General features: G+C 35.0%; 1 protein-coding gene across 1 annotated transcript in view; it reads right to left on the bottom strand.

The window, feature by feature from the left end:
- Positions 1-1,135: 1,135 nt before the first annotated feature.
- The window catches only part of LOC149484318 (QRFP-like peptide receptor), an 85,361-nt gene continuing 61,789 nt past the window's right edge, over positions 1,136-24,707 (bottom strand). The window contains exons 3-9 of the mRNA XM_089700471.1: positions 22,831-22,973; positions 19,256-19,482; positions 8,303-8,408; positions 6,956-7,053; positions 3,502-3,670; positions 2,737-2,855; positions 1,136-2,428 (exon numbers count right to left, since the gene is read on the bottom strand). Coding sequence (XP_089556597.1) covers positions 2,309-2,428; positions 2,737-2,855; positions 3,502-3,670; positions 6,956-7,053; positions 8,303-8,408; positions 19,256-19,482; positions 22,831-22,973 — 982 coding nt within the window. The 3' untranslated portion in view covers positions 1,136-2,308. The remainder of the gene's footprint in view (positions 2,429-2,736; positions 2,856-3,501; positions 3,671-6,955; positions 7,054-8,302; positions 8,409-19,255; positions 19,483-22,830; positions 22,974-24,707) is intronic.

Here is a 24,707-nt window from a genome sequence, read left to right as displayed (position 1 = left end):
AACCACGCGGAGCAGCTAGTAGGTAATATTTTTAAATAAAAAGTCCCTCTAACACAAGACTCATTTCTTAAAAAAATAATACATTTAGTGACTGCATGCACATCAATTTACAAAATGCTATGAACGTATTGGATAAAATAATTACCTAATCATTAATTAATTATTTACTATCAGCGCACAGAGAATAAATTCAGAATTTTTATATTAAATAATAACAAACGTTACGTAACATACATATATTTTATCATTATAGTCCAGGATCCTTCGCCAATTTTTACAAGTGATTACTATCAAGCTAATTTTCCGTGAGTAGCTTTATTTTGATGAGACGCCCAATAATTTCATGTACTCTCGATGGTGGTAGCTAACAGAGGTAACAAGGATAAAAAATTTTGATTTGATGGTTCACAAATATTTATGACTATCTGAATGTTTTTTTTGTTCAAATACTATCTGAATGTTTTTTTTGTTTTAGCTTGATAGTAATCACTTGCAAAAATGGGCGATGGATCCTGAACTATTAAATACGTAAAAATTTTTAAATAATATATCTGGACCCTGGAGTGCTATCCTTTCTATGCTTAGATCATTAAGTAAGTGTCTCAGTTTTGGTTATGTGTACTTAAAGCGTAACAAAGTTGTTAAAAAGCAGATAACATTATTTCTTAAAAAAAAACTTTTTAAGAAATAATGTTATATAAATGTAAATACCTAAATCAAAGAGTTTACGAAGCAACTTCACAATTTCTACAAAAAAAATAGGCTACGCCACACAGAACTATATAATATAGTTCTGTGCTATATACAATTTAACGCATTTCCCGCCTGCGCTCCGCGCCGCGCTCGATGACGCCGAATTGTGCTGCACTGCGCGGTCGGAGCGTCACACGGAGCGACGACGCGGACGCTCTGACGCGCGCTCAATACGCGTTCTATCTGACAGTCATGAAGTAGGTCGGTACAAGTAAGAGTAAACAATTTCTTTATTTTTATTTTTAATTATTAAAAAGGTTCATCACCAGTTGTTACATATGTATCATTAAACAGTAACAATAGGATTTACACATTATTAGAGGCAGCTAGAGGTACTCGCCGCAGTTAGAGGTAGTCGGGCTGGCGCGCGCGAGCGGAGCGCGTGGAGCGGGACGAGCGGGGCGAGCGCGAGCGGCCCGTCAGCGTCGTGCGCGCGCTCCACGTGTTACACGCAGTTAGAGGTAGTCGGGCTGGCGCGCGCGAGCGGAGCGCGTGGAGCGGGACGAGCGGGGCGAGCGCGAGCGGCCCGTCAGCGTCGTGCGCGCGCTCCACGTGTTACACGCAGTTAGAGGTAGTCGGGCTGGCGCGCGCGAGCGGAGCGCGTGGAGCGGGACGAGCGGGGCGAGCGCGAGCGGCCCGTCAGCGTCGTGCGCGCGCTCCACGTGTTACACGCAGTTAGAGGTAGTCGGGCTGGCGCGCGCGAGCGGAGCGCGTGGAGCGGGACGAGCGGGGCGAGCGCGAGCGGCCCGTCAGCGTCGTGCGCGCGCTCCACGTGTTACACGCAGTTAGAGGTAGTCGGGCTGGCGCGCGCGAGCGGAGCGCGTGGAGCGGGACGAGCGGGGCGAGCGCGAGCGGCCCGTCAGCGTCGTGCGCGCGCTCCACGTGTTACACGCAGTTAGAGGTAGTCGGGCTGGCGCGCGCGAGCGGAGCGCGTGGAGCGGGACGAGCGGGGCGAGCGCGAGCGGCCCGTCAGCGTCGTGCGCGCGCTCCACGTGTTACACGCAGTTAGAGGTAGTCGGGCTGGCGCGCGCGAGCGGAGCGCGTGGAGCGGGACGAGCGGGGCGAGCGCGAGCGGCCCGTCAGCGTCGTGCGCGCGCTCCACGTGTTACACGCAGTTAGAGGTAGTCGGGCTGGCGCGCGCGAGCGGAGCGCGTGGAGCGGGACGAGCGGGGCGAGCGCGAGCGGCCCGTCAGCGTCGTGCGCGCGCTCCACGTGTTACACGCAGTTAGAGGTAGTCGGGCTGGCGCGCGCGAGCGGAGCGCGTGGAGCGGGACGAGCGGGGCGAGCGCGAGCGGCCCGTCAGCGTCGTGCGCGCGCTCCACGTGTTACACGCAGTTAGAGGTAGTCGGGCTGGCGCGCGCGAGCGGAGCGCGTGGAGCGGGACGAGCGGGGCGAGCGCGAGCGGCCCGTCAGCGTCGTGCGCGCGCTCCACGTGTTACACGCAGTTAGAGGTAGTCGGGCTGGCGCGCGCGAGCGGAGCGCGTGGAGCGGGACGAGCGGGGCGAGCGCGAGCGGCCCGTCAGCGTCGTGCGCGCGCTCCACGTGTTACACGCAGTTAGAGGTAGTCGGGCTGGCGCGCGCGAGCGGAGCGCGTGGAGCGGGACGAGCGGGGCGAGCGCGAGCGGCCCGTCAGCGTCGTGCGCGCGCTCCACGTGTTACACGCGCGCTGCACGCCCTGCACATACAATAACATACATTTAAACTTTTAAAGTTACAATATATTACAAAAAAAACCGGTTGGTGCGAATCGGACATTCCCTTGACCGGTTGTTTCTATTTTTTTCAAATCTCAACGAATGGCTTTTAATAAAACAACCAAATTGATGATGAATCATGAAACTACACATACAAAAAGCAAAAATATATTTACAAACAAATGACAGCAAAATACTGCAACCAGAACAATAACCATGACAAAGCAAATAAATAAAATGAAAATAAACAAGTGCATGTAAACCAAAAGAGCATAAAGTGTGGACTTACGTGGAAGTGAGTAGTAGAGTGAGCGTTACCGTCGGCGCAGAGCAGCTTGCGCAGCGAGCGGCGGAAGTTGCGCGTCATCAGGCAGTACACTAGCGGGTTGATGGCCGAGTTCGCGTGACCTGACCAGTGTAGGAAAAAAAATAATAAACCCATTTTAATGATAGGATAAACTTATTTAACTTTATCTTATACAAAATTAGAAAAATATTGAATCCTGACTATCTTAATCACGGTAATAAGATAATGAAATTATTATATATCATCAACAATCTTTGATAGATTAAATTTAATTTAATAAATCTTCCCTCTTCTACATCAAGCGACGGAAATCATTAACAATCTCGAGTTAACCAATATGTTCATGAGATCATGGGCCCCGGAGAGAAAGTATTTGAAATACTGAAGACAGCGAAATTTGCTGTAAGGAAACATTCCTAAAAATAAATAGAACTGCATCCAAAGATTTTCGAAAATTCACTTACTTCGACCGGGAATCGAACTAACTAAAAATGAAAAAATTGAAATTTGTTATTTTATTCTTAAAATCGACTCAAACAATGTTTAAAATAGTTAATTGTTAATTACAGCAAATGAATTTTCGAAAATTTTTGAATGCAGTTCCATTTCTTTTTAAAAATAAATAAAAATTCCCTATCAGCAAAATTTGCTACCTCCAGTATTTCGTACTTTCCCTCCAGGGCCCATCGAAAATTTCCATACTGTGTAACTCATATAATAAGTTGCAAAGTGTACGTGTGCACCGACCGGCGAGCAGCGCGTAGGGCAGGAAGGGCGCGACGCGGTCGGGGCGCACGGCCGCCACGTCCAGCAGCAGCTGCAGGATGTGGTACGGCAGCCAGCACAGCGCGAACAGCACCGCCAGCAGCAGCAGGATCAGCGCCACGCGCTTGCGCTCGCGCACCAGCCGCAGCCGCTGCACACCACAACACACACGCGGCACACGTCCAACAATGTTTTATAGACTCAGCGAAGGAACAGAGTCATAGTCGTACACTCGTAGTCGAATCGACGACTATTACTAAAATGTGAAAGGATGCGGGTTCGAGTTCCGCCTCGTGATCGATTTTTTTGAAACAATTAAATGCTCAAACGCACTTGAGATAGCATTATTTCTACCAGGAGGTAGGTTTTATATCTTATGGATATACAGCAGTATAGAAGAATCGACTGCGCTCAATTCGACGCAATAAAATAATAATAAGCTTTCTCTTCCCCTGTGGCCAGACGAAATGTAAAAACTTTTTAAACATGGCCGCTTGATGAAAAATATATTCCGATGCAAAAAGCTCTTTCACAGCTCGTTATTGTTAAAAAGTACAATTAATATTCCTCTTTTGTATTATCATACAATTGTATAATTTCCTTTTTACAGAGAAAAGCTCATCAATTGAATATGTCAAGATGCCACAGGATAACCTGTAAACGGAGAGGCTTGCTGATATTACAAATGCAAAATTACGTGTCTACGCTTTGTCAGAAACTATTTTCATGAATGTTAGAAGTTGGAAAGTTAGTGGGGAAGGATAAAATACCTATAAATAGCGCGTGAAAAGTCGATAAAATGTTTGTAACCTTAAAAGTTGTTGAAAAAGTAGCCTATTTAAGATTAAATTATAGTCAATAGAAACCTTGAACGTAAACATACGTAATTTAGGGGGGTCTGTGAAGCCAAATAAATATATACAAAAAAAAACTCCTACAATATAGATACAAGTAAAAACAATTCAAACCCCTTTCGATGTGCACTTTTATAATGTATGACGTCAACAACAGGTATTTGTTCCACCATCTGGTGGCACTAGAACGCTGTATGCATACTTACGGTAATAATTCACTTTGTTAACTCATGTTATAGTTTGTCCGATAAGTTAAAAATACGACGTTATGCTCATGTGTAAGAAGCCTTATCGATGATTGAAGTGTAGTGATTGTAAAATGTATTATGTAACAGTTGCAGACTAAATACGAGAGAGTAGATACTGCAATGCGCTTCTGACCGATACGAAAATATTGTTACAACAAACTATCATCCCACTCCAATTTTGAGAATATATTTGTCGGAAAGAAGAATTCTTGCCCATTGTATATTCTTTTCATGGCTCGCTTTACAAAATATACGAATATTTAGTACGAAGAAAAAAATAATTTTATGATTTGATAATTGATAGGTATATATTTTTTTTTAAACTGGACCTCTAAATTTCAACCAAGGGTAGATATACAATTTTAAAAGATAAACATTATTCCCCATTCCTTTATCCAAAAGTTTACCTTAGCCTCACGCTTACGATCTTTAAGAATATTTGCAAAAGAAAATTTATTCAAATGAAATCTGGAATTAAGCCGTGAAAGCTTTTTCTTAAATTTTATGATGAACGATTTCTCGCATAATTATCTAGACCCTTAGCGATATCTTGAGAAACTGCACTTTTTAACCTTTTAAAGTTTCAAACGTGCGGAATTTAAAGTAATCCAATAATGTGAGGTCATGTTTTCTTTTTTAACAGTGAAAATTAAATTTCATTGTTAAAAAAGAAAATAAAGGATCGTAAAGGATGCAGCTAAAATAATTTTTCTACTCGTAAATGTGTGTGGATTCTATTTTTTTTGCGAAAACCACTGACCAAACAATTTATAAAGAAAATCATTTTTCAGACAGGTTTATATAGAGAAGTATAGAAAATGGTGTATGAAATCCGTTAATGTAAACAAAATTATATTAGCGAGATGCTTGTTATTTGAATTCAAAATCCCACATATTGAAAAATATAAAATTTAGTGACTTTCCTCTTGAAGAAATCTAAGCCTAAAAGTACTATTATTTATAGTCAAGCGAGCATGAACAATTTCACACCACGATTATCCCACCCACATTGTGTCGATTAAGTAGATACTGTTTAATAGTCCTCTATTTGTAAATTTTATATCACATTCTTACTTATTTTATTTGATGAAATTCCTGATTCAAAAAACTTTTTTATTGCAATTTAGTTTAATTTCATATATTTTTGTTTGATTTAAATAATCATATCACATTTAAATGTTAATTTTGAATATCTAATACAATTGAACAACAACAGGTAATTTTATTTTTAACAGGTAAGTAATATAAACAGAAGTTAAACATTTCATTTCCAATTCATAATGTTCAACACGTAACGCTATTTCAATTACCCGTCAAACACAAGTCATAAAGTTTGAAATGAAATCAGTGACTCGGTTAAAAGTCGAATAGCGAGTGGTTCCTTAGAGAGTTGAACTGTCGTTAAATATTCATGAAGTAAGCCACAAAGTTGGCAACTATCGGTGAGTCAGTAAGAGGCAAGGTTCGCTAACACGGCGATATTGTCATAATTACTTGTACCTTTGATGGCCTATTATTTATTTGGAATCTCATTTGCATTACACTCAAAGTCACCTAAACTTATACCTTAGAATATATAATGGTATAATAATATGTTATGACTTTTGTTTAATAACAAAAACTAACCATTTGCAAGCTGAAATAACAAACTATTTTAGTACTGCCGAGACCGTTAACTACTTGACTGATTAGCAGAATTTAAAATGTCATAATATATGTACCTATATGAAAATAGCTATAAGAAACGTGAAATCAAACTTTAACATTGCGTCGGTTGGTATAATACTTTATACATAAAATTTCAAAAAATTTGTTAGAATTACCTAAATTAAATTTTTATTTTCTTTTATGTAATAAAATATAGCTCTCAACTTGTTTTTATGTTAACTCGTCATATAAATTTTCCACCAGACATCTTCGACTGAACTAGACGATTTTTTTGTGCCAATGCTCTAAAATAATCGTGATTATGAACTGGAAAATAACACCTCAATTGGTAAACAATTTTTCAATTTTACTCTCGTTACATCAAAAAAATTTACACGGAAATCAATACAGAAACTTTACAATCTATAATGCGATCAAAGTGAGAAAACGAATGCTAATGTTGATAAATAAAATACCATTATTGTTAAATATCAGTCGACGTTTGCGCTGATACGATCAACATTGATATATTCAACTACACTTTATTGCAGAAAAATACTGATTTACCACCTGTTCGGAAAGCAGTTCTTACCGAGACTGTTAAGAAACTCCTTAGTTACTCTTTTAAAACAGTTTACATCTTAAGATTAGATCCTATTAGTTGTATCGCGTAGTACACGTGTATACCTGGTGCGAGGCGGCGCCGCCGTCGGCGAGGTCGCAGGGCGGCCGCACGGAGCAGAGCCGCCGCCCCATCAGCGCGTACGACACCACCACCACGCACCCTGCACACACCACACACCACACATATTATATACGATACGAACTGGACAATAGTTCGAACGAAACACATGTGGAATATTGTTCGATCTACGTGTGACTGTCGTGGCCATATCGTAGCCAGATCATGATGTGGTTTGAGCAAATCAATGATAAGAAATCGTTTCTCGATATGGGCAACTAAACGCGGGGTTTTTTCATGAAATGATCAAAATTATTTGGTCATATCGTAAAGTAGTTACATTAATTGTTTCTTTTCTAAAAAGCGATTCGCTTTTGGCACTCGCACTAAGTTAAATGACAAGTTCTTAAATTATATTCTGAATGTTTTAAATATTTTATGGACTCCCTATATTTTATACGATCTGGCCAAATGTGGATGACAAAATTATAAAACATTAACGATTTAACGATCTGATCAAACTATGTTGGCCACGACATGACCACAGTAAACAAAATACGAATGGTAGCGAATCATAAAATCAATAAAATAAATTTAATTTATATATATTTATGTATAGGAAATGATTCAACTTTGACGTATGATACACATACTTGCGAATATGAGTATAGGTACGACCACTAATATGATAAAAATTTAATATAAATTATGGTTTATATAATGAAAGATCTTCTTAACTCTCATCTCTGATTTAATTATAAGTAGAGCCTGTAAAGCTTGATAAAAAATGTTCCAATTAAGCAAAAGTAATTGTAAGGCTTTAAAATATATCCTTGTTATTTCCTTAAACTCTCAAATCTTCAATTAAATACAATTATTTTAAACTGAGACCTAGTAATAGAATCTATGAGTAAAAAGATTATAAAACTTTGACAAAATCTGATTTTTATTATATGAACAGAGAATTTGACGGGCATGTGCCTCCATACCTACCAAAAAAGAAATTAATGTCCTTAATGCTAAAATATAACCCATGTCACCTAAATCTCCTGATTTGACAAACTGCCCCGCACAACGCGTGCCGCACATATCGAATTTCCTTTGTCCCTTATAAAGAAAATTAATATACTGCTCAATTACCAATAATATTATCAAGCTAAAGAGATTGTTTATTTGTTTGAACGCCCTAAACGCAGAAACTACGGTTCATATTTGAACAATTCTTTGAGCGTTAGATAGCCCATTTATCAAGGAAGACAATATGCTATATATCTTCACGCTAAGACCAATAGGAGCTGAGTAATGCGGGTAAAACCACGCGGCACAGCTAGTTATTTTAATGAACTTATTACCTGGTACCGCATACACGATTATGAAGCTAAAGGTCCCGTATAACTCCTTCCTAATAGAGTCGGGCCACTTCTCCGTACAAAACTCCACACTCCTCTCCACCCACACCTGAAACGAACGTCAAGTATATTTTATTAGCTGGAACTTATGTGAATATCAAATTCTAAAAATTTTTTCTTCATTATTTTGTAAGTAAAAAGACGATATGTTATTTAGTTTTTAATATCTCTTTTTATTTTTGACCTATTTTTATATATTTTTGGTTTATTTACCCACAGTTTCACATGTGTTACACTTTAACACAATTGACAGTATAATACATTATTTTGAATAAGGGAAAATAATTACGAAATTAACAGTTCCTATTACTAAATCAAATATTCAAATAGCCGCAGTCCCCAAACGCTTTATATTATGCATCAATGAGAGCGGAAATTACGAAATATATTAAATAATACAAAGCCATCAATTGTATCTATTGAATTATATTTGTTCAACGTTTCATATCGGAATTAGTAATAAATATCATTGGTCCATAATCCCCTTTGTTCGAACGCTACGGCGTAGCAACCTCGTAGCAACCGTAGACAATACAATCACAAATATGTATTTATTGCTCCTCATCAAAGGTCCATAAGCTTGTTGTCGTACTAATTTAATTATATAAATGCTAATTGTCAGGTTAAGGCACATTTAATTTAAAAACTTCTTATCTTTTTGATTATTCTAATAAATATACGAAAATGTATGAAATACGCTTGCATACCATAAATATATAACACCTAATCTCCTCAGCCCAATTATAAGTAAATCCTCTAACGCGAAGATGTTTATTTATTTAATTAACAGTGTTATGTACCATCACAAATTTTACAAGGTGTTTTTACTTCTATGTCCAATACAATAATTATCTGTAGCTTAAATCAAATTTTTTTTCTATGAATTGTATTAATAAAATATTAGTATTTCAAATAAATATTTTAATGATAAAATCAAAATGATTCGTCACGGTCTTGTGCAGAAATCATATTATTTATATATAATTTAAAATTGTAATCGTTAATGAAGCGTTATCACTTACAGAAATGCGAAGCATGACTAAGATATCCAACTTCGTTCATTTATCAAAAGTGCATTTCAGTCCATTAGTTCAACGTAAACAATCAAGCTATTTTTTTTCTCTTCAACTGTATTTGGAAAAGTTTAGCAAAACGTGAACCTATGTTGGTTAGAAACTGCTCTTTAGCTAGTTTTAGTACTAAGTAGCAGTTAGTGACAAGCAACTTTGTTTTTCTAAACCTGCGAAAAAACTTTGTTTAAACTTTGTTTTTCTAACTTGTAAGTGTGCTATGTGCATGAAGCATTTATCAAAAACGTTCACACTCACTTAGTGATTGAGTTGAAATAAAAATCGTAAACTAAACCACGATTGTATTTTGGTTATTCATTTTGTTAATATTACCACAGATTTCTTAATATTTAGGTACTACGTAAATATTAAACTGGTTACTTATTTCCAAGAAACGTAAACAAGTGGAATTTTTCCAAAAATGTTGAAATAGAAACGTTAAGTCCTAAGTCGTAATGTGGCCGTAATCTTATTGGCAATCGTTAACGAATACGAGCGTCCCAATACCGCTAAAAGACTGTTATATTCATTGCTCTTTTACAACGAAACTCGAACATATCTGCGCTGAATGCTTATTAAATCAACACTGTCCAATAAGCCGTGCTGCGATAACTCAGCCAGTCACAATAAGCCATCACTGGGCAACGTGTTTGTCGTTCATTAGCAGCGGGCACCGCGCCGCGGATTTATAAAATCCCATTGTTGTCGCACACATGTTCTGTGTGCGGAAATACTTATCATTCATACCTCTTCAAATATTACAATTGTAGCAAAAATACGGAACTAATTTAACATCTTATTTCAGTAAAATCTGAATTCGTGAATATTGTTTAAAAATGTAATCGAATATAATATAAGCTCGCTATCCTCGATATTTACTTCTTACTTACCTATCCATCGATTATATTAATACATGTCTCTAGGTATATTATATTTCTTAACAACGTCGAAGCAGCTGAAGAAATTTGCATGAGAATTGTCAAACATTGAAATACAATATTTTAGCTTAATACTGTAATGAGAAAATGGCGACGAACAATCAGTCCCAAATAAAATCCATTCGAATGGCGCGTAATGTCGTCTTATCTTAATGAAAGAAATTTAATCCACATAGCTATGTTGTTTTTCGTTACGAGGCTACATCCCACCTTCCTTCCTCTTTTTATTTAAATTTTATTCACAGCACGAATAACAAGATGTATTTGAGAAAATTTTCGCGGGCTTATGGGAAATTTACCATCATCGAAATGAACGAATAGAAAATGTATCAATTAATAAACGTAGTATTTTCTTCATTATGTTTAAAAATAACTTTATTTACTTCATACCATGCGATTTGGATAAAAATTGTTATCTTCTCTAACTAATATATCTTAGTAATCCTTCGCAATAACTAACCGTGATATTCTGGCAGTTCAAAGTAACTTTGGATTAGATATAAACATTAAACATACAAACCGCAGCTTTAAAAATATATAAACTAGAACTAGAATATAATCTCTTTGATACGTGTTGTTATATTATTCGCTCCATATATGCGGTTATACAGAGTGTACGCTGACCTATAGTTGTTTTACCGTCAAATTAAAACATAAAGAGATTCAATTCAAATCCACTAACAATAAATCGTCCGATTTACAACTAGATCTAGCAATCGGCAACTGAAAACGGGTCCCAATAGGGAGAGAGTATTGGAAGCCGTTTTCAGTTAGCGATACACGATTATACAATTAGAACTCAGCACAAACTTTGAGCTACAGATTGTTATTACGCGCTTCCTTACTTCCTTAACAACTTCGAAATAACATAAAATACAATACAGTGGATGTTAACTCTGTTATATCATTGTATTGGATCGTTTAATGGTCGTAGTATAGTAGTACTTATAGTGTTTCATCTATTAAACTAATAATAGTATGAAGCGACTGAAGACGTAAACATGTATGGCATTGGCATTTATGAGATTAAAATATGAAACATCTTATGAAACATCTACTATGAAATTAGATTATAGCACACATTTCAGTATAAGTTGATATTAAATTGAAATAGGGAACTGACTATCGGTATTTATGATGATTACAATTCTCGTTATTTAATAATTTAAATATAGCATGGTGAAAAAAATAACTCGTTTAAAATTATATATCCATTATTGCAAGCTGATATTTACTGTGTTGAAAAAAAACATTTGAATCGACAAAAAATACAAACATTAGCACAAATGTTCACAATGTAAGGACATATTTTCTCGCTAAACAACTTAAGCTTCACTCAACGTGGCTTTTATCGAGGTCAAAGGCTCGGCTATTACGTTACAATTTTTGTCATTAAACTTTATACCAGTAGGTACTGGATGACATAGAACTTTCTACATGAAACTCTGTCTGTAGAGTCTGTAGAAAAATATTATGTACGGTTAATTTAAGCTACCTTCTCTTATTATTTAAATTCGGTTAAAAAACTAATTATAACATGCTAGCGACATATTACAGAGCTAATACGAACTGGACAAAATATACATGTTATGTAAATTTCTGGATATAGATTTATTTTATCAATACTGAAGATTTTTTAGTTTAAATTGATTGTAAAAAATCTGAGACGATAAATGATCTAGGCTTCATTCTGGGCTGGGAAGTTTCCATGTCACTGCCTACTTTTAAAGAATGGATATTTTGCGCACGAATTGATACACAAATTCTGATTGTCACTTGAATTTCATTCGTTTCATTCAATTATTTCGAGTGAACGATTTTCTAAGGCACTTCAGTTGAGCTTCGAAAGTACCTAAAGTAATAAGCAGTTTGATAAGTTTGTTGTACATATTGACTACGCAACAGAAAATAGAGCCAACCTTCTAGACGATGTTAGTTCCGTGCAAATTTAATATGTTTTTTACTACAATAAATAAAAATGTCAATATCAAAATCTTATTGCAAAAGGCGTATGTGAAAATATGCTTAGGTACCTATTTATTTTGTAATCTAAGGTACCTATAATCATAATTTACAATGGTCAAAAATAAGCAGAATCAGTAATGTGCGTATCCGGTCAGTCATTTATATCAAACTAGCGGTCCGCCCCGGCTTCGCCCGTGTTACATATTTCGCAACAAAAAGTAGCCTATGTCCTTTCTCGGGTATCAAAATATCTCCACACCAAATTTCATGCAAATTGGTTCAGTAGTTTAGGCTAGATTGAGTAACAGACAGACAGACAGAGTTACTTTCGCATTTATAATATTAGTATGGATTATTCCATAGTTGCACATTATAATGTTTCTAGCAAATAATCTCTGTATTTACCTCGAATTCAAAACATAGTACGAAGTAATATATTATGTCAAACGTCGCCATTTAATGTATTTCTACATAGATTCAGAGATATCCTTTCTAGATGAACCACCATCTTTCAATATTTTAATGTATAAGAACTGCAAACAGATATTCTATACACAAATACATTTTTAAATAAACCATATTTTAATATATTAAAAAGAAATCCTTTTCAAAAGATGAGAGTTGTAAAAGAAAAGAAAAATACAATGTATGATGTAAATATATCAAATCGGGAACACTTTAAAAATCTTGAAAATATTTGAAGTAAACACTCGCCGCCCATACAGAGATTGCTCCTACACTTACTAAGATATAATATCGGCCTGTGAAACTTGTTTTATTACAGTCTAAACAGTATGTTCTTACTGTGTTTATTGAAATCTTTCTTATCTGAAGAATTTGGAATTTTTGCGAAATTGGAAATAAAAGAACAAATTTTCTTGTATCATCGCCCACGTCAAAATTATCATACGATAGCCTTCCCATCTAAACTATTTTCACAAAAGCAAAAGGTTAATGTTCTTTTACAAGGCTCCATTATTTATAGATAATTCAAATTTGGTACGTAAAAACATAAGAGAAAGATTTATTTTCGCATGAACGTATAAGTAGGTATAATTAGATAATCTCTAGGCACAAAGTCGCATGATTAATTAGCTCAGAATGCAATCGAGTTGATTCCAACGCAAACACGTGCTCACGAGGTTTGCCTGTTTGCCGAGCTAACAGTTGGACACATCTTCACTAACTAATTCGTATTTACAGTAACATATCTATACCCTGAGTACTCTGCATTTGTTTTTAAGATATTTTTGTTATGACTTTAGGAAAGGACTGTCTGTCTGTTCTCAGTTTTCTCTTCTTTGAAATCTTAAGGATTTTTTTACTGTTATAATAGAATATTATATTTAAGGAAAGAAATAAGAGAAAAATGTCACATTTTCTTATGAAATGCGAAATCATGTAAAGCTATAATAAATCTAGTTCAACTAGACGAGCGGGTGAGTTTCATCTCAACATTATATTGTAGTCTACATTATTTCTACATTCTTGCTTATAAATTACCTAGTATTTTCATTTTTAATTTCTAGAAACATTTTATTAAAATTAGTGTTACGCACGACGAATTGTCTCTGTTGCATAATTTCCGTTTCCTTCTAAAAAAATATAAAGTCTGAAAATCGGAAATGATTTGATTTAGAAGGGCAACGTTTTAATCTTTAATTGATTTCGAGTTAGAAAATTTTACACCAAATTTCGCGATATTACTCAAAACATTTACAGCAGATAAAGAAGCACAACGCACTGATTATGATTGATGAGACCCTTGTGACCCACTGCCATCAAATATAAAGATAAAAAGAACAATATATTTAACCTCACCTTTTACTTACAAAAAGGGTTCCAAAAGTTATTATAGCAAGCTTGGAACCGTAATTATACCTTCATTTTCCTAATATTGATTGCTTCTATACAAATGCTATTCGAACCTTTGACATAAAATGTAATTGTAATTTACATTTAATACGTATTTTTTACTTACAAATGGTCGTTGAACCCTTTGATATATGAATATAACAGGTATTCAATGTTTTTACTTATATACTTTAATATTCAGTAAAAGTTCGAAACGTAAGTTTTAATCTACAAAATTTCTATCTCAAGAGAAGCAATTTCTCATATTTAAGTATTCGAGTTTTCTATTTACCGCATATTTTTTATGGCTTAAGAGTTCTTCGTTCGAATGAAACACGATCTCGAAATGAATATATATTACTCCGTTCTTTTAAAACTCATTTTCCATAAAAACGCCCAAGTTTCAAGATGATCATTGTTAACTCTATACAAAAAAATGTTTTGCGTACAAAAGTCACCTCTATCATCCATACATATTCATGATGAACATCGATTTGATTTTAAAGTCAGAGGTAATAAACGAGATATCTATCAAAATAGAATTAAAAAATTTATGCGTATTATTTTTATTTATTTTTAGATCTTTTTGTGAAAAAATTATAGATAAATAGATAACTTAGAATGCTCGACACTTCGACAACATTTGATAAAATAAAGTTTTACAGAACGGGGTCACAAAACTGAAGTTCAAGGTCAAGACAACTTCACTAACAGTTATAGTAGAGACAAACTTGTTGTGCTCGAAAATTAACTTCATTATAAGTTTGGTAAATATCATTAAATCACGCAAGAACCCTGAACTGAACAGTGACATATTAATAAACATCATAAATTTTAATAAATTAATGTTCTCCAGTAGCGATATTCACTTGTTAATAATTTAAATTTGAATCAGAAAGCCCCTAGCGTCAAACTAATTTCATTATAAATATACAAAGTTACATTTTAACTTTCTAATGAATTTTATTACAATTGCCTTGTTTAAATAGCACTCGAGTTACAAATAATGATCTAATTTTAACCGAGAGTTGTCTCATTACTGCAAAACTGACGTGAGTTACGAAAATAAATCTTATTTGCTGTAAACTGACGTGACATGATTCATCATTAAAAACGTTAATCAAAAGCGAACGGTATACTCTTTTAACTAATAGGCAGAGGGAGCTTTTGGGATCGCAACGCCATTTAAAAATGAACCTAACCTTATTACACATTCATCATACAGATCATATTCTCATTACTTTATGTGTGGAATGAAATCGTTCATTTTATACATACTCTAACAGCTACGGCGGGAAATTTCATCAGAAGCTTGTCATGTTGAATGTGTAATCTATTTTATTCTGTAGAGTATATACTACTAGATGTCCGCCCCGGTTTCACCCGTGGTACCTACATGTTTAAACTATCCTATCTCTCAAGTTGGATCGAACTACACATGGTGTGCGAATTTTATTATAAATCGGTTAAGTGGTTTAGGAGTCCATTGAGGACAAACATTGTGACAAGAGATTTATATATAAGTTTATATTTTATACAACAATATATAAACAATATTGTTGTATAAAATATAAACTTTTCATGTCATTGTTGTTTTTGAACTTCTAAAATCTAGTAAAGACCAATTGGCATAACAACTTAAAAATAAAATGAAATAATATCGTGCGAGACAATAATCCTAAATACTAATAAAGTTCAAAATAGTACATTGACGCGAATTTATCTTCAACCCTTTTGTTTCAAATTTATATCTATATAGGTAGGTATGTGTATATTATAGGGTTTGAAGTTCATGTTACGACCTCTGAATATTCGTATTGTGTAGTTTGTACCTTGTACCCTTATGGATCGGATATCAAACGTTACAATTTGTGACTTAATCTACGCGTGGGCTCTAGATTGTCTTATGTACAATGGAATTATTGTTACTTTAGATTGAACATATTATGTTACGTTGTATACGTTGTAAGCATATCAATTATTATTATATTATGTGGATTTAATAAAGTTTAAACTACTAAAAACTAAATTCAATCCAGTTTTCTAGGACCTCATAATATTATTCCCAACTGAAAAAATAGGGTCTACAAATACGAACAAAAACATTATTTCACATAAATGTATTCTTAGAATTCGGAGTATGGAGAATGGGCTAAATCGCTCTATACATTATTTTAGGACCTCAGAGACTGACATAGGCATTTATTACGGTACTGAATATGTGGGGTTCAATTCCTTTATTTATCTGCGCTATGGGGATTATATTCGTGGTACCAGATGCTCTGTTTACTTTTTCTTTATAATATACTTGAATCTTACCAACATAATATAAAATACATTAAATCATAAATTAGCTAATGTAATATATTATATGATCTAATTCACATAAAATACTTAAACTATAAACTACAAAAAATAATAATAAATCCTAAAAATGTTTGTGACCAATTGCAAATATGAAATTGAAAGCAAATGAACTCGAACTAGCTATAAAATCGTTCATTGAATTCTATTTTAAATTGATATAAATTAATTAACGGACAGTCTCAATTATAAATTGCTTTAAAATCTCCGGGCAACTCATAAATGCCACAATGAAATTCAGAATTGCGCTAGGATACTCAATTTCCTTTTTTTACTCATTCCATTCATAATATTATGAACCCATTTATTGCGGTCCAACTAAGACTAGGTCAATGACCTTTTATTGTTAATTGACATTAATTGACAGAATGATTTACTTTGAAAATTTTAGCATATAATATCAGTAACACGTCGGGTAACAGTTTTTTGAATTGCTATTGAACTAAAGAAGTAACTATTTAGTTAAATCTGTGGTAACAGTATCGATTCGTTTAGATAATAATTAATTTAATCAACCTCTTTTATATTCAGATCTAAACGCGACAATAATTTTAAGTGAAAGTGAAGGCGCCGAGTTCTTTCTGATTTCAAGTCTACGCAAGAGTTTTTTCACATTTTTGTAATTATTACAAATTATCGTTTAATATTTAAATAAAATAAAGTTGAACGAAATTATGCCTTTGTAAAGAGCAATGTAATCTAAAATATCCTGTGTTATCGTGTGTTCCTTATTGTTATTCCTTATTCCATTATAGTCTCGTGATACAAAATACTAACGACAGTACTCTTATGCTATTAAGCTATAATTAATTAGATGTCTACACGATTAGCAACGAAGAAGAACGACGAGCTTTAAAAAGCTTTCTATATTCACGAAAAGGTCAGCATTTCCTAGCACTAAGATGTAAGCTAACAGTTTTATTACATTTTAATGCATAAGTTACACAGTATTTTGAATTATACTTTTATAAGGAACAAAAGAATAATGGTTCTTTAAATTATTTTCGTATATATAGGTAACTAGAGGTCCTCCCCGGCTTTGCCCGTGGTACATATTTCGCAATAAAAGGTAGCCTATGTCCTTTCTCGGGTATCAAAATATATCCATATCAAATTGCATACAAATTGGTTCAGTAGTTTAGGCGTGATTGAGTAACAGACAGACAGACAGACAGAGTTACTTTCGCATTTATAATATTAGTATGGATAGGTATTCTTGTCAATTGTCAAGTTGTCAGGCTGTTACAGATTTTCTATGTGTAGGGCTTCCATACGTTCGAGTCAAATATGCTTAACGATCACAATATATCTATTTGCTTTATGTATTAAGCAAAGTAGAAACGAAGAAGTTTAATTTCAAAAATATCGACTAAAAATGAGTGACACAGTATGTAATATTGATCTATCCCAATTAAACGTCGCTTTGGAACGAAACAACTTTCTTATTCAAACTACACTAAATTACTTTTTACTTCCTGAAAAACTTAATCTGTACTTTAAGCGTAACAATAACCTTTTAAACTTGTTCTCTAAGTAAATACTATTCACAGAACTGATTCGAGAACTTATCTCATTTGTATCCGTAGAAATTTGTATAAACAAGTTTAAAAATAAGTAAAAGCAATTTATCAAGCTAAGTTAATAAATCCAAAGCGTCCACTTATCTGAAGGACCTCTGTACAATTTAATTAAATATTTAAAATTACGGACCTATTAATTAAGTTTGAAATTTGACTACAAATTCTATAAATTACTTTGATTTATGTTTACAAATATTTGACTCCTAACTGTGATATCTGTTATGGCGCCGATTTGTGCTTTATTTTTTTATTTAATTTAATTTGAAATGAATCAAAATTTTTTGTGAGTTGTGACCTATAATAGAATCAACAAACACTAAGAGCTAGACAAATTCCCTTTCAAGCTGAGTCCAATAGTAAATTAGTGGCAATAAAAGCGAGACAGTTGCTATTCACTTAGCTGTCCGAACAATGACGACTTTTAAATCGAAGGTTAACTTGATACAAGCTCTCGTCTGGGTCTTTAGTTTATTTAGAACAACATAAAGATTAAATTATTTTCTTATTATATGACGGTTTATCCAGCTTCAGATATGTCATCCAACTGATTAGAAGTAATACTTAATATTATGTAGTTTTTATTAATTTAGTTGTATGCCCATACCAGTTGGTATGGGCATACAACTATTCTTAGTGAATATACTTACAATCTACATAATCTATTAAACTATATATAAGTATTTTTTTGACATATTATATTTTATTTAGTACATATATTTTACTTACAGCTAATCTCGCGAGATAGAACCTAACGTGCGGACGTGGCTCGGCCGAGGAAAGCGGCGATATAATATATTTGAATGGGTTGGCCCAGCTTACAGCAGCACGCACTCACCGAGCCGTTGGGCGTGGCTCTCAGCACGGGCACGCGCTCGCGCTGCACGGCGGCGACGGCCAGCAGCGGCGCGAACACGGCCAGCGCCACGAGCCACAGCGCCGCCAGCAGCGCCACCTACAGCGCGGGTATAGCACGCACTCACCGAGCCGTTGGGCGTGGCTCTCAGCACGGGCACGCGCTCGCGCTGCACGGCGGCGACGGCCAGCAGCGGCGCGAACACGGCCAGCGCCACGAGCCACAGCGCCGCCAGCAGCGCCACCTACAGCGCGGGTATAGCACGCACTCACCGAGCCGTTGGGCGTGGCTCTCAGCACGGGCACGCGCTCGCGCTGCACGGCGGCGACGGCCAGCAGCGGCGCGAACACGGCCAGCGCCACGAGCCACAGCGCCGCCAGCAGCGCCACGGCGCCGCGCCGCGACGGCAGCCACGGCGCGCGCAGCGACTGCGTGATGGCCAGGTACCGGTCCACCGACATCGCCGTTATCGTGAACACGCTCGACGACACCGCCACGCCTGAACCACGGCAATTATATTTTAACATACATTACGTTACATTCACGGTGTAATTTCTTAATTAAGTCGAAATCTTTAAATTACAGTTACACAGCTAAGTTGAAGGTAGGTATATTAAAAATTATAAAAGATTTATAATTCAAAATTCATGAGGTTTTTTTTGTTCAATATTTGCAATCAAAAAGCAATTTACCTCGTGATTTGGAAATTAGCAACATTTTGGTCATTATCACAACCTTTATAATGAATCTGGGTCATTATATCGTTAATTTTGTTTCCTCCGCGATTTCCTTAATTTTCCTGATAAAAAAACTAAGCATGATGATGCTGATGATGATCATTTTTTATTTATTATTTGTGGAAATTGAACAATTTAAAAATATGTATGTATTTTCAGCATATTGTGATTATAATAAGCAAAATTTTCCATTGTACTTCGTATTTTTGTTAGGTCGGGTGATTTCGCGGAAAAGTCTCGAAAGAACAGTCAATAACAATTAGCTATATCATGCCAGAAAATATAATGAGTTAAATAATAATAATCAAAACTGATGAATAGTGTGCATGATTGTGGGTGTGAAAATGTATTGCAAAAATGAAATTTAAATTTGTTATGCGTATTTCTATTACTTTTCTTCGCAATCCGACCCCACTTTAGGCGCCCAAAATATTTTAATAGTTTCCCTTATTGAATGTAGGAGGAAAAGTGTAAATACAAATACTTTATATTTACAAGGATTACTTTAAGTGCCGCCTTTTTCCACAAGAAAACTTAGTCTTTGATCTGTTACCCGCTCACCCAATTTATTCGGCGGGTTTTTACGGAATTCTAAAGTCTATACAAATTGGATGGGACGAAATAGTTCGCTTTGACCTCGATCAAAAAAATAACTATGAAATATAACGTCGACATGAATATCGATGATAACTATAAAAACCGTTAAAACCGACATTAATTGCTTTACGAACATGAGATTGTATCAATTTATCGCCTCTCATCGCGTTAAGTTCACTATAAATACATTATAACTGTTTCACCAAATAGTACGGCTATTTTATCTTTCACAGTTCTATACAGGGTGTCCCAAGAAGTATGGATGAGGGCTATCCGAATCACCCCCATGTATGTTATGCGATTTTTCGTAGTTTCGGAGTTATGACTTTTTTTTCAATTTTTCACCTATCGCCGAGTACGATGAGATTTTTACTCATGGTGACGTCAATTATTGCGGTAGATGCTTGATGTTTTTTGTGTGCTAAGCTGAAAGATAGGCCAATTCAGTATGGTAACATTTACTATCGTTAGATCTTTGAATGGAATAAAAAAAAAGAATTAAATGCCAAGAAAGATAAAATTACCCAGTATTTTCACCACTTCAAGGGCCCGTAAAAAATAAAATCACATAAAAAAGTTTTCCGTTTGGATTTTAAAAACTTGCTCTATCTATCAGGTAGCTACCCCGAAAATTTCATTTTATTATTCAGAAGAACATTTAAAAGACAACTTTTTACGGTGATGTCGCACTTGCATTGAGCAACAGCGGGGTCATTTTAAAATTTTCTGGTAATTAAACACTTGTTATTGGTTTTAATTTGTTTTTATTAATCATCATGTTAATTAATTTTTTGCACTTACCACATTTAGATTTAAATCTTGAGATTGAAGCCTTCTGAATAATAAAATGAAATTTTCGGGGTAGCTACCAGATAATAAAATGAAATTTTCGGGGTAGCTAGAAAAATTAAAAAAAAAGTCATAACTCCGAAACTACGAAAAATCGCATAACATATATGGGGGTGATTCGGATAGCCCTCTAAGTCCTCTACCTCCTGGCTTCAGTATATCCATACTTTTTGGGACACCCTGTATATCATTACGCCAAATATCACACTCGCTAGAAATAAATCTCTCTGAGAGTAACAAAAAGCAAAGTAACAATAATTTCATTACTCGCAAGCAAAAGGTCAAAAACTGGGAAACTATGGTAAAATATATATTTAATTCGCTGCGACTGTGAACGCGACAGTTTTACAATTCTTTACAACTCCTGTTTTGGCGCTAACTAGTTTACTTCTCCGGCCAGAAATATTTTCCAAAGGTCATTGGTGTCTGTTTCATTTCAAATTACTTGGAAGTCAAATATTTGATTGGAGTTTTTATGATCCAGTGGTCGGAATTAAATATTGGCGAGATGGTTAATTAAAACATTTGGGAAAAATCATTTATATTTCGAAAATTTTATGAAGTAATTTAATGAACAAATGGGTCTACACTATTCGTGGAATACTTAATAATTCTAACTTATAAGTTGTAATCTTTAGAAATTACTGCTGAATACATCTAAATTCCTATAATGTGTAAACAAAGTACTGGCGTTTATTATTTTGAAAATTTTATGTATAGGTATTTTAGCTTTTTGTTCGTGGTAGTCATGGTTTTGACGGTTACTTATTTAATACATGCAGTATTGTAAAAGAACTATTAATTATTCTTAACAAGTTAGATTACGAAGCCACAGAGAATCTATTACGGTCGTATATTTAATAAAAATTATTATTTTATTACACACATACACACACAAACACACACACACACACACACACACGCACAAACATTCATGCATGCAATCTTTTTCTTTCTTTGTTTAAATTGTAATTTAATTATATTTTAAGTTGAAAAAGGCAATCTACAAAAATTGTGAAGGGATTCTAAAGCCTGTAACACAGTTTACAACTAACACAGGCTATAGTTTCCCCAAATTTTAAATGTATTATTTTACTTTTTCAATAAAGATATTCTTATTCTTATTCTTATTCTTATTGTAGCATTTGTCAATAATAATTCTGTTACCAAGCTATATTGTGACAAGCATCCATACATATAATGTGAACAATGCTAGTTCTATTGTCAACGAAACCTCACGTGCTCGCATAATTCCTCTCTAATGGGCCAATTTATGTGTGAAATTTCGGATCCTATCTATTTATACATTTATAATAGTTTTTTAGATAACTTCAAAAAGAGAGCCATTCTACGAGTATGTTCCACTGTACCACCATCTTAAAACTTATGTAAATTTACTTTATTTAGAATAAATAAAAGCATTATGGAGAAATAAATCCTATTAATATTAAATGGGAATGTTTGTTTGTTTATTTGTTTGTTCACACAAAAACTGCTGAACCGATCAAAATTGATTTTTTCTTACCTCTTTAGCCCATTTATAAAATCCAATCACAATATAAATTATAAGAACGTCATAAATATCAATTAGAACTTGCAATTTCCCCAGTATTGATACTGCCCTACACTAGTACACTCATTGATATACACAATTCCTTCCTCACCTTGCAGAAAGTTGACCGTCTTGCACATGACCTCCCCGAAGTACCAGAGCAGCGTCACCGACTTGGAGATCTGCACGGGCATGCAGAACAGCGTCACCAGCAGGTCCGCCACCGACAGGTTCACCAGGAAGATGTTCGTCACGCTGCCGACATGTTTGCTCATATTAATAACGTGACACAATATCCTACTAATGTTATAAATGCGAAAGTTTGTGATGCTATGTATGTAATGTTATGTTTGTTACTATTTCATATAAATACTACTAGAACGATTTTGATGATATTTGGAAGTGATACTTGGCGTATGTATTAAGACATGAGATATACAAATTCTTGCTTTTGCCTGCGGTTTCCTACGCGAGTGAAGCGCGCAGCACAGCAGCTGCTTGTATAATCCCCATTAGGAAATAGAACCGCGTTTGAAGTGGTTTTGCACGATTACTAATTTCGTGGCAGCGTACGTACGTATGTTGAAACGATTAGGTTCTGGTTTTGCCAAATTGGAGATAATCACCTACTGCTTCTGTAGACAACCAATCAATGACACAAATTAAAAACACGTCCGCCATATGCTTTAATTCTCAAAACCAAAAACATACATCTATACAAAATAAATGCTTACGTACATTTTTTTTAATATAAATTTTTTATTTATCTTTCTATAGCCTTGCAATCATAGTATTGCATTACTATATTGACAAATACAAGCCATAAACCTTTTCGTGCTCAATTATTCAGAACAGAATCATGTAAATGTTTTTGCAACCAATAGTTTATCTCGTATTTAAAGATAAGAATGACAGCCAATATTTTGATATTTCATGTTTATTGGAATTTGGAAGCAGAATGTCGAACTCATTTTTTTTTTACTTTGTAAAGTAAATAAATTCGTTTGTTTACTCTTGTTAAAAACAAGATTGCTTCTTAATATCTTCGTAATAACGCAAATTGGAATGTTTACTAAAGCCATATTATGTTATAGACTATTTTTTGTCATAATGATCACAATTTATATGGAATTATATTTGGTTAGGTACCGTATATGGCCCCTAGTACCTAATAATGTTTTTATATGCAACTGTAAAAGTTAATTTGCAAATAATATGCAATAATACATTGCATATAATATGCGCATTGCAATATATGCGCACCAATGCGTATTGCAATATATGCGCACCAATGCGTATTGCAGTATATGCGCACCAATGTTGATATACCTACCATATATACCTACCATACCAACGTCTACTCAACTACGGTTAACATAATATTATTGGATGTTTCTAATCCTATGCAAACATACAACGAACGGTTCATACAAAAAAAACCCTCATAAGGAACGGCCGCGGCGTTAACAAAATCAGCGTTTTCCCGCCCAAAGTTTGTTTGCACGAGTATTATAATATTATCTGTGGCACGAGGAACAATACCGCCGAGCCCTGCGTTCAACATTCCGAATTCCCTGATTACACGGAACTACACCAAACTTGCTACAACTCCGCCAATCTAGAAATGGACTCCATATTTATACATTAGGTATTGTAATTTACAGGATATTGTATTATATTGAGCGATTGTTTTCAAATTCGAATAAAATATTGGTTAGGTAATAGGTACTCTATTTGATCATATGACAACATTTTATCTCACCCAAGTGGGAAATCCACGGACAGAAAATCTGATAGAAAGGTACACATCTATTATTAAAAATAACATGTTTTAAATATTCATAGATTAAGTTTTAAAATTATTGTTACAATAAAAGGCTTCAAAATAAAAACGTTTACAAATAACATTTAAAACCGCAGAAAAACATACCTTCACGTTCGAATTCTCCATGAAAAATTTAACGTAGGGACTTCGGCGCTATGATTCAT

Source organism: Colias philodice, chromosome 11 (assembly GCF_061535455.1).
Source record: "Colias philodice isolate Cphi_HAF_F1 chromosome 11, ilColPhil1 Martin Lab GWU primary, whole genome shotgun sequence".
Taxonomy (NCBI): Eukaryota; Metazoa; Arthropoda; class Insecta; order Lepidoptera; family Pieridae; genus Colias; species Colias philodice.
Note: the sequence above shows the minus strand (reverse complement) of the source record. Positions and strands in the feature narration are given on the sequence as shown.